Source organism: Hermetia illucens, chromosome 3 (assembly GCF_905115235.1).
Source record: "Hermetia illucens chromosome 3, iHerIll2.2.curated.20191125, whole genome shotgun sequence".
Taxonomy (NCBI): Eukaryota; Metazoa; Arthropoda; class Insecta; order Diptera; family Stratiomyidae; genus Hermetia; species Hermetia illucens.
The window spans coordinates 98,336,020-98,344,877 of NC_051851.1; the positions used below are offsets into that span (position 1 = coordinate 98,336,020).

General features: G+C 39.9%; 3 protein-coding genes across 5 annotated transcripts in view; 1 reads left to right on the forward strand and 2 right to left on the reverse strand.

The window, feature by feature from the left end:
* Positions 1 to 6,819, reverse strand: part of LOC119650772 (carotenoid isomerooxygenase) — a 43,061-nt gene extending 36,242 nt beyond the window's left edge. Inside the window, exon 1 of one of the 3 annotated variants that reach the window (XM_038053874.1) lies at positions 6,687 to 6,819. In XM_038053874.1, the coding sequence (XP_037909802.1) occupies positions 6,687 to 6,731 (45 nt within the window). In that variant the 5' untranslated portion in view covers positions 6,732 to 6,819. Of the gene's footprint in view, positions 1 to 903; positions 1,076 to 6,686 lie in introns of those variants that run through there. The other 2 variants (XM_038053875.1, XM_038053876.1) reach the window with 2 other exon arrangements.
* Positions 6,820 to 7,294: 475 nt separating this feature from the next.
* Positions 7,295 to 8,021, forward strand: LOC119650870 (protein Abitram). Its single transcript, XM_038054031.1, has one exon. The coding sequence runs from the start codon at positions 7,413 to 7,415 to the stop codon at positions 7,965 to 7,967; it is 555 nt and encodes a 184-aa protein (XP_037909959.1). The 5' UTR covers positions 7,295 to 7,412; the 3' UTR covers positions 7,968 to 8,021.
* Positions 7,990 to 8,704, reverse strand: LOC119650871 (trafficking protein particle complex subunit 1). Its single transcript, XM_038054032.1, has 3 exons — positions 8,478 to 8,704; positions 8,287 to 8,429; positions 7,990 to 8,214 (listed from the first exon to the last, which is right to left on the reverse strand). The coding sequence occupies exons 1-3, from the start codon at positions 8,574 to 8,576 to the stop codon at positions 8,019 to 8,021; spliced, it is 438 nt and encodes a 145-aa protein (XP_037909960.1). The 5' UTR covers positions 8,577 to 8,704; the 3' UTR covers positions 7,990 to 8,018.
* Between the last annotated feature and the right edge of the window lie 154 nt (positions 8,705 to 8,858).

An 8,858-nucleotide genomic window follows, 5' to 3' on the forward strand; every position in this document is an offset into this window, starting at 1 on the left:
CGCGGGACACGCGAGAGTTTGAAGAATTGCGTTGACGATGCCAATAGAAGCTGATGACTGTGAGATCGAAGAACTAGAGGAACAAAGGATCCTCTTTATATTAAGGAAATGCAATTCAAACTAAAGTAGCTGGTAGAATCTTTCTCCGGAGCGCAGCGGCGGGAAGAACTGGGATCCCAAAATACGTACATCAAGAGGAAAACACAAAGTTTAGGCAACATTCTTCACTCACGATCTAAATCGTCGAGATATCAATATTATATTTTCCTATACAGCATATAAATGAATTCACTTCGCTAATATCACTGTAATTCATAACATGTACTTCAAAAATATTAGGTTTGTAATTTTAGGTGATGTTATCCAGTCGAATTCACTAAAGAAGCAAAAGTAAAATTCTTCAAACAAACACATACAAGGAAACAGTTTCAACTTCATTTAGCACAAAACAATTTGAAAAGTGGAAAATTATGAGAACGCCTACGTGCCGTTGAAATGGATTAGAAACATTCATAAAGAAAGAAATCAATAATTTGTATTACCTTGAAAGCGTCTTTCAAATCAAATCATCTATGCATTCAACAAGTCACCTCAAAATCATATTGGCCGTGAATTTTCATGGGCAGCAATCAATGGAGCGACCTTGGGATTCACCCTAATCAAAATCACTTTTCTAATTGGACCAATTGATTCCTTCCGGAATCCCCCGGGAAAAATATTCGAATTGGTAGTTGCTTCGCAATATCGTGTAAGTTAAAAAAGTAGGAATCAGATTGGATAACAGACACAATGTATAGTTTAATACTTTCGTTGGATACCTCAGTTATCACTTCTTGTTCACTAGGACTACTGCGTGTAAACATCCTTCAGGCAAATCAACTATGAACAAAATTAACAACTCACTGGAAACAAATCCCGAACGAATCCTTTGGCGAAATCATCCATGATGGGTGCTATTCACTATGGGACTTTCCGGGGAATTCGTTAGTTTAGCGCAAGTGGTCTGAACATAATGAAAGCTTCAACTATAATGAGCATATCTGCAAGAAACGGTCGAGGCTTCAGTTTAAATAGCGAAAAAGTTAATAGGCTTCAATCATTGCCACGAATGTTTCGGCATTTTGAACAGCCCGTACTTTATCGAAGCACACACGCTGTTATTGTCTTCAATATTCATTAGGGGATTATGGGCCGAAAATGATGTAAGGAGAAGCGACATGTTGCTCATTGTGAAGAAAGAAATCACATGTTGGCGAAACCTGTCCGGATTAGGAAGTTCGTCTTAAGTAGGACGGGGAGAAAGTGGAAACTACTCGTACTTTGGACACGTGTCCTTTCCAGATTTCGTCATATTGAAAGTGGAGGTGGATGAGTGTCACATGTGATACTAAGAATGCTTAGTTTTACCAGGTGAAATTACATCATAATCCTTGCTTTTTGGAGCAAAGAGAGCATAGCAACTTTGTTTTGGTGGCTCAATGGAGAAATTGTAGCCCGAATAGTTTAGTATGGTCGGTGCTTTCAGATTATCTCAGTGTTGCGTACAACGATCATTTCAAAGATAGAAAGGTGCAGCTTCTTTCACTCAAGTTAGTATTTTTAACGTTTTGTGTAAGACAAAACCTGATTAAATTTTTTTTACTTCCTGTCTATTTGTCTGTCTGTCCGTTTGTTATTGGTGATTTATTGAGACGCGTTTCCCCCTGTTTATAAGAAATTCGGTGGAGATATTGGAAATTTGAACTTTTAGCCAATCATCCTTCGCCGCATTTACAGTAATAAATGCAATATCATCATGTTGCCGATCTTAAAACAGCAATAGTCCCAGCAAGGAATTCTATCGAATCCTAATTACGCGAAACATATCTGATAGTGAAAGAAACCGCGCTTTGAAACTTGTAGTCACTCACTTTTTATCGAAAAATTTGTTATTTCTTTACCCATAAAGTATCGAAATACTAAAAATGTTATTCATGAAAAGGGTTTAAGAAGGTCCTTCTTCAAGAATTAAAAATTTCACTTAGTTTAGATTACAACGAAACAATAAATCAAATCAGGGGTGTGTGGGAGAGATGGCATTATGATGGGGTGAAATAGACGCCTGTTCCGTCGCAAATTTTATAACTAATCTCCGGGCAGTTGCTTCGGGATAGGGAAAACGTGTCGTGAACGTGCGGAATACTACTCAAAGTAGAGACCTGAAATGTTTGTATATAAGCACATCGGCGGGCAGTTGCAAAATTTGAAGAATTAAACGTCTTTCCAGGGAGAAAGGCGAGTTCATGCAGCGAGAAACCAGCCTAATAGCGAACCGCTTGAGGAATCATGGCGGAAGAAGTTTAGGACTCAAGAGAGGCCAGGTTGGAGGCGCCGCGGTACCGAAAAGAAACCAATTGGTGGTAAGCGAACACCAGCACTATTCGACAAGTAGACGATTTAGGTAATATTCAAATTTGCTATGCTCGTGTGTGATCCTAGCGGTCGTTATCTATTTTGGATGGATCAGGTCGATCCTACAAAGCCGTGAGTGCAATCCCCATGTGCAGGAATATACCACCTATTTTAACTACATATAAACCGAGCAAAAATCTAAATTGAGTGCAAAAATTTAGACGTTCGGCTTTATACGTCACAAATGAGCACCAGTTTTGCAATTTTCTGTGATTTAACAGACTGATGGTGATGTATGTGCAATGTTTTGGCAATAGATATTTGGCGGTGCGCTAATGATATTTATTGTGGCTTGTGGAAAGAGGCTCTCATCATCCCCATAGGCAAAAGTGGCGATCGTACGCTTGCCGAGAATTACCGTCCCATTTCCCTCTTCTCCTCCTGTTCCAAAATCTTGGAAAGATATGTCAGTGACTGGTTCCTCGCCCACTTTGGCCACCACAAAGTGAAAGAGCAACACGGTTGGTGAAAAACTAGCAAAATTATTGGCAAATGGAAGTAACAACATTCTTCGGTGGAACATGCGTCTTCAAAACGATATGAACTCAGATAACAGATATATGATAATTTGTAAAATTAAAACTATAGATAAATTCTTATTCGGCGTTGAAACGTGATGCATCGAAACGAGCGGTATCGAAGCGTATGGCCCAGACATACTGCCAGCTGGGGGAGAAGAACTACTGACTCAACCACCTTACAGACGTCACTCCTCGATATTTTAAAGATCGGCGGTCCTATACTCCACAAATGGAAGAACATGAAAAATGCTGAGAGAAATAATTCTATCTGGTGACCTGGTGCTTGATTGTTATAAACATGATGGGTGTCTAAGCAACGGTACCGCGTTTTAATGACGGATGCAGTTAAAATGAGCTAAATAAGACGGACGTAATAAATACAATTTTCTGATGTCTTACTTAGTTTTCAACATATTGAAGGTTGAAATTTCCAATTTTCGCAGTAGCCACGAAACATATAATATCGTATTAGTTTAATTTTGGATTTTGGTAAAATGGACCAAAGTCAAAAGAATTTGACAAATCAAATAATTCAATATAAATTTTTGTTGCTTTGAATATCTAAAAGACATGATTTATACTTGACATTGATAAATTAATATTAAATTTGTATATCATATTGTAATTTATTATTACTTAATAAAAAAAATCAATAAACTACCTTTTCAACAAATTTTAAAAAATTCTCGTAAACTACTTCCCCGTTTCCAATTTATATTTCCTCAAGATGCTTCTGCCTTCCTTAATTTCAAATAATATTATTTCAATGCTTTTATGTGCGTCATACCAGAAGACTAAACACAGAAGATTCGTCTACAGGTCCATTGCTTGAAATTGTATGGTGGAAAAAATCATTACACATGTTCGACTTTCTGCGCGAGCAAAATTCCGTTCATTAGCTCTGGTGGCACAGCTGTTTATGTTTTGCCACATGGGATGGGGAAACATAAACAAGTTGTTGTTGTTGTAGATTTAGTTGTCCCACGAGTTGCGGGCAGGCTAGCAGAGAGAACTAAGTTCTCTGGTCTGGCCCACGATGATCGTACATGGGAACGAGAATTAGCCAAGCCCTTCGGCCTATGTGTGCGATATTCACATTTTCTCACAAAAAGCAAGGTAAAAGAAATATAAAATAAAACGTGAGAGTAGAACATAGTCCTAAAGCTTGATTTTTTAAGAAACTGAACAATTCCTCAATTTGGAGACATGGTGTGAGTAAAGTCTATTAAATGTTTTCGAAATTGCTAGTCCTTCTTAATTTTATTCTGCACCACCCATAAGACTTCCTCAGCTGCAAAGGATGAAACCAGGGTACTTCCGCTGATTAGGGCTGCCTTTGCTGCTAATTGTATTGTTAAACATACTTTCACTTTTAGCTGGACACCAATATATTTTTGTCTTAGGATTCGCTATTGCATCAATTATTTCCCTGAAAATGGGATGTCTAATGTCTTGTCTTTTGGGAGTCTGTCATTATTGCATTATAGGGCAAAACCCCTGTTCTTTCATTTTGGATTTTAACTATCCAGTAGTTTCTGTTCCCATTCCTTCCCTGTTCCTGGCACACTCCATATCAGCCAGTTTCCCACTCTTTCCCCCTCCCCTCCTTCCAATAGACAATTCTTAGCCATGGGATTGTCTATGACCAAAGTGTAGGAGGAGGGAGCAGATCTTTTGAGCCTTATCAGCTCCTTAGAGGCCAATAGCGCCTTTCTGAACTTGTACGGGAGTTCGCTCGCTAGCGTATGAGCCACATGATGCGGTGAAGGCTTAATTAAACCTAAGCACCTATTCAACTGAGACGCCACAATCGTGGCTATTCTGTTGTCCAGGTATTTGGAAAGCTCTCACCGCTTCCATTTTTTCCCTTAGAAGGGATCCTAGGTATTTATTCCACCAGGCCAGCTTAATCTACTCCTGTATTTTAACCGTGAAAATTCTCAGGTCATCTTGAAGCTGTAGGTTCTAAATTAATTCCCTGAGTTTGATGTTAGCTACTCTGAAGACATCTTTGAGCTTGACATCCAGGTTTTGTAACAAGATAGGTTCGTGATTGCTGTTCGAATAGGATGTGTTAAGTGTTTCCCAATTCCAGGACATGACTCCTGCATTTGATAGTGATATATCCGGAGGTGATCTCCCCATTATTTAGTGGTCTGAAGTCGTTATTACAGTTGCTATTTACAAGGATGTTACCTTTCGCCACGTTAACTGACTTCCCAAAGGTAATAGCTTTGGCATTTAAGTCTTCCTTGATAATTGATTGGTTGGTTGGTTTCGTATTTAATGTTTGTATTTCATGTTCAGGATCAAAATTGAGTTTTCTAAAGGTTATTCCGTTGCAAAAGGCGAACGCTACTCCGCCATACTCGTCATCTCTCAATCTGGATACTAAACAGTATCCTGTTATAACTTTGGAAACCGGAGCAAGGTGAATGTCGTAGGTTTCTTGCAGGGACACTATGTCAATGATGTTTAAATTGTAGAATGTGGTAGCCTCATCCATACAGTTAACTATGTTTTGCACGTTATGTTGCAAGATCCTTACCATCGGAGTTTTCCATGAATAGCACGTTGCTAGAGTTGTTCAATTTTTCTGTCAAAACTCTATTGCACTTTATCCTGTCTGAAATTTGTAGGTGCTCGTGGGTCCCATAAAGTTTATTAAATAGCAGCATCATTTAATGCAATAATTTTTGATACTGAGATACTATAAAGTAGGCAGGATGTTCAAACACTGGACATTTGTTGTTATTTGCTCCACCTGGGGAAAAGTCCTGAAAATTGTAACGGTGTTTATTATCTTCACAGCCGTACTGTACTTTTCTTGACTCCGAAACGTCATGCCACATAAGATACATTTTGTTTGAGGCTGCACCATCGAAATCTTCGAACGAGCCAGTCCTTGAAGAACTATTGTGCCCCTTTTACTGGTTATAGTGTACCTATTGAACATAGTATCTCAAGGAGGCCTGTAACCGTTAGGAACTTTAGTATTTTCCCCACTTCCAGATGTTTCAGCTTTGCATCTGGTATTAAGTGTTTTCCCAGATGTCTCGACCTACTTTGCGCAAGTGCCGCACACAGTCCCAGGACGTGTATAGAGGTTTCGTTACACACCTTAACAATATCTCCTAAGTGCCTACAGTTGTAGCGCTGTATCTACTTTGAAATAGGTTTTCCCGATTATCACTGCCACAGGCAGTGAGATTCCCCCAGAGAGGTTAATTTTACAGTGCCCATGGATATTTTGACCTTTTTGTTTTCACTGTCAGTTCTTGTGAACCTCTGGGCTTTGATTACTTTTATGTTGGACTCTGTGGCTTGAATAATGCTCTCCTCTGTGCAATTAAATGATTCACACTTAATGATGCCATAGTGGCACGTCGCGCTAAACACTATGAAGGGTCTAAGGTCGAGTTTTTTTGACACGAGGATCTGTTATGAAACGGTTAGCTGCTTGCGTCGTTTTGAAAAATACCGACACTATCACGTTTGATGTTGACAATATCTTTACTGCAGTTTTCGCCGGCACCATGTGCAGTATCCGACAGGTCCATACCTGCATCAAACATTTCTGGGTTGGCCCCAGCTATCAAAAACTTATCAGGGGGGTACCGTTATATCCCCTTCCATACAGCTTTTACACTTGTCGCTTTAACCTGTGATAAGCATACAGAGACATAAACAAAAAATAGGAGGCACACCACTTACTGAGGAACGAATTCCCTTATGCGCCCAGAAAGCACCCAAAAGCATCAGCCAAGGTCGTCAAACGATAATTTAATGAAAAACAAAAGAATCAAGAGTCTTGCAAAAAAAGCTTTAGGGATTTAAAGGTATTTCGTAGTCACATGCAAATTCGACTAACAAAAATCCCGTTCAAGGAACTATACCGAGGACCGTTACTATGTACTATCACAGACTCCACTCGACAGTCAAGGTGATGACTAAAACACAAGTTTGAACACAAGGGAAGACCTCACTGGTATTTTCCACATCCAAACCCTGCTACGGTCTGAGCAAGAGTTCTTGATAACAAGAAATTGCAAGGAAATATTCAGATTTAACACTCGATTAATAATAAGACTAACTTAAATTATGTTTTCAGACGATCAAGGCGATGAAATATGCTTTATAACTAAAATCCTTCATTAGATTGCGGCGCCACGGAGGTCATAATTGTGCTCCCAAGGCATCTATTTGTTTTCATTTATATCAACTTTGATTGTTCAAAACAAATTGTTTCGAACTATTTTTATTACTCTTTTCTCAAAGCGGATATAACAGATTTGTTTTTCTCACCCCTGAAAAATCACTAAGTTTCCCCTTTACTTGCAAGTAAGAACAAGCACAGTCAATGTAAACGGGGCAATTGTCATTCGCGTATTCAAACGACTTTCGGTACACACCGCTGGGAATTATCTTCAATTTGCTTGGATGGCTGCCCTAGAGGACTTCTACTTTTGCCCGGAAAAGGACACGGCTTTCGGGAAATCTATACCACCCATTACTTCAGAATTTCCATCCACACACCGACCCTTAGTTGACAGATTCTTCACGAGATATTACTTGGTGCGCCAGAAAACTTCGGAGGAACATTACCTTGTGCTATTCCACTCAAATCGGATATGCATGGTTGGTCTGTCAGGAGCTCACCCCGCATTTGCCAAGGGAATAGAACAAGTAACGTGCCCAATTCTGAAGAAAACCGATAAACAGTCAACTGGCGAGGACCGGAAACGCAGCGCGATTCTACAGAAGGATACAACCATCGCCGTGGTGAAATGCTGCGACGGGACTACTTATAATGTGCCCAGCTGTGTGAAGGGGAAGCTGGTGGAAATCAACCAAAATGTCCTGCAGAATCCGTCACTCCTCTCCAAAGAGGGATACGGCTACATTGCCATTTTACTGCCGAAAATAGACGAATGCGACGACATCAAAGCTAGTTTGCTAAGCTACGAAGAGTACTCTGGGAAATATTCCAAATAAATGTCCGTAATAAAACGCCGCCTTTTGCTTAATAAATACATTTTAATTAATCTAGATATTTTTGATTCCATAAATGGGGGACTGCTTAATGAATTCGTCGATCTTTTGTTTGCACAAGTCGGACGTGACGGGAGTGCCCGGTACCCAGAGGGGGTCGCGCACTACGAACTCCACCCAAACCTTGGCGTAGAACTGCTGGAGGAGCTCTTTCACATTTATGGAAGCTGTGTCTGTGCTAATCACGAACCTATGGGGAAAAAATGCCGCAAATTAGCTCGGACGCCTATGGAGGGTTCAACTAAGTGACTCTGGCACTTACTTTAGTCCTGAAGGCGTCTCCAAGTAGTGGAGCGCGTATTTGTTCGTCTTGTAATACAAGAATCCATCCCTCAGATCTATCGGCGACATTTTGCCTACAAACGACTTTATAGAGTACAGCATTCCATACATTAGTTTCGCTTCCTAAGGGGATAGTATTAGAAACGGAGCAACTGAGGGCAATTCATTTACCTCTTCCTGCGTCATTCCCGACTTCTTTAGGCGATTCCATTCGTTATAGAACAGCATCACTCCATATTTGTCAAATACGTATAAATTGTATACAGCCATGGTTCTTGTGCTCAGTAAATACTACCCATGAAAATGTTAAATATCCGAAGTTCACAATCCAATTCTAATCAAAACAAGAACTGTCAGCAGTGACAGCAAGTGACAAAAACAGCTGATGCTAATAGTGGGAGGAGTGAAAATCAATTTTCGAAAAGTACTGCCAATGTTGTGCTCCTGCAGCTCCTCCTCCGGAGGGTTTACCGCTGCTAATGTTGTAAACATTCATTAACGTTAGACAATTTCTCTGCTTTTTAGGAATAAAAAGTAGTGGATGCCACCGTA

What these genes read in the sequence shown, in the direction of transcription:
- LOC119650870 (XM_038054031.1), top strand. Translation starts at nt 7,413, where the DNA reads ATGGCTGCCCTAGAGGACTTCTACTTTTGCCCGGAAAAGGACACGGCT.
- LOC119650871 (XM_038054032.1), bottom strand. Translation starts at nt 8,576, where the DNA reads ATGGCTGTATACAATTTATACGTATTTGACAAATATGGAGTGATGCTG. An exon ending in CGGGAATGACGCAGGAAGAG is followed by an intron (nt 8,430 to 8,477) that starts GTAAATGAATTG and finishes CTATCCCCTTAG; the next exon opens with GAAGCGAAACTAATGTATGG. An exon ending in GAGACGCCTTCAGGACTAAA is followed by an intron (nt 8,215 to 8,286) that starts GTAAGTGCCAGA and finishes TTTTCCCCATAG; the next exon opens with GTTCGTGATTAGCACAGACA.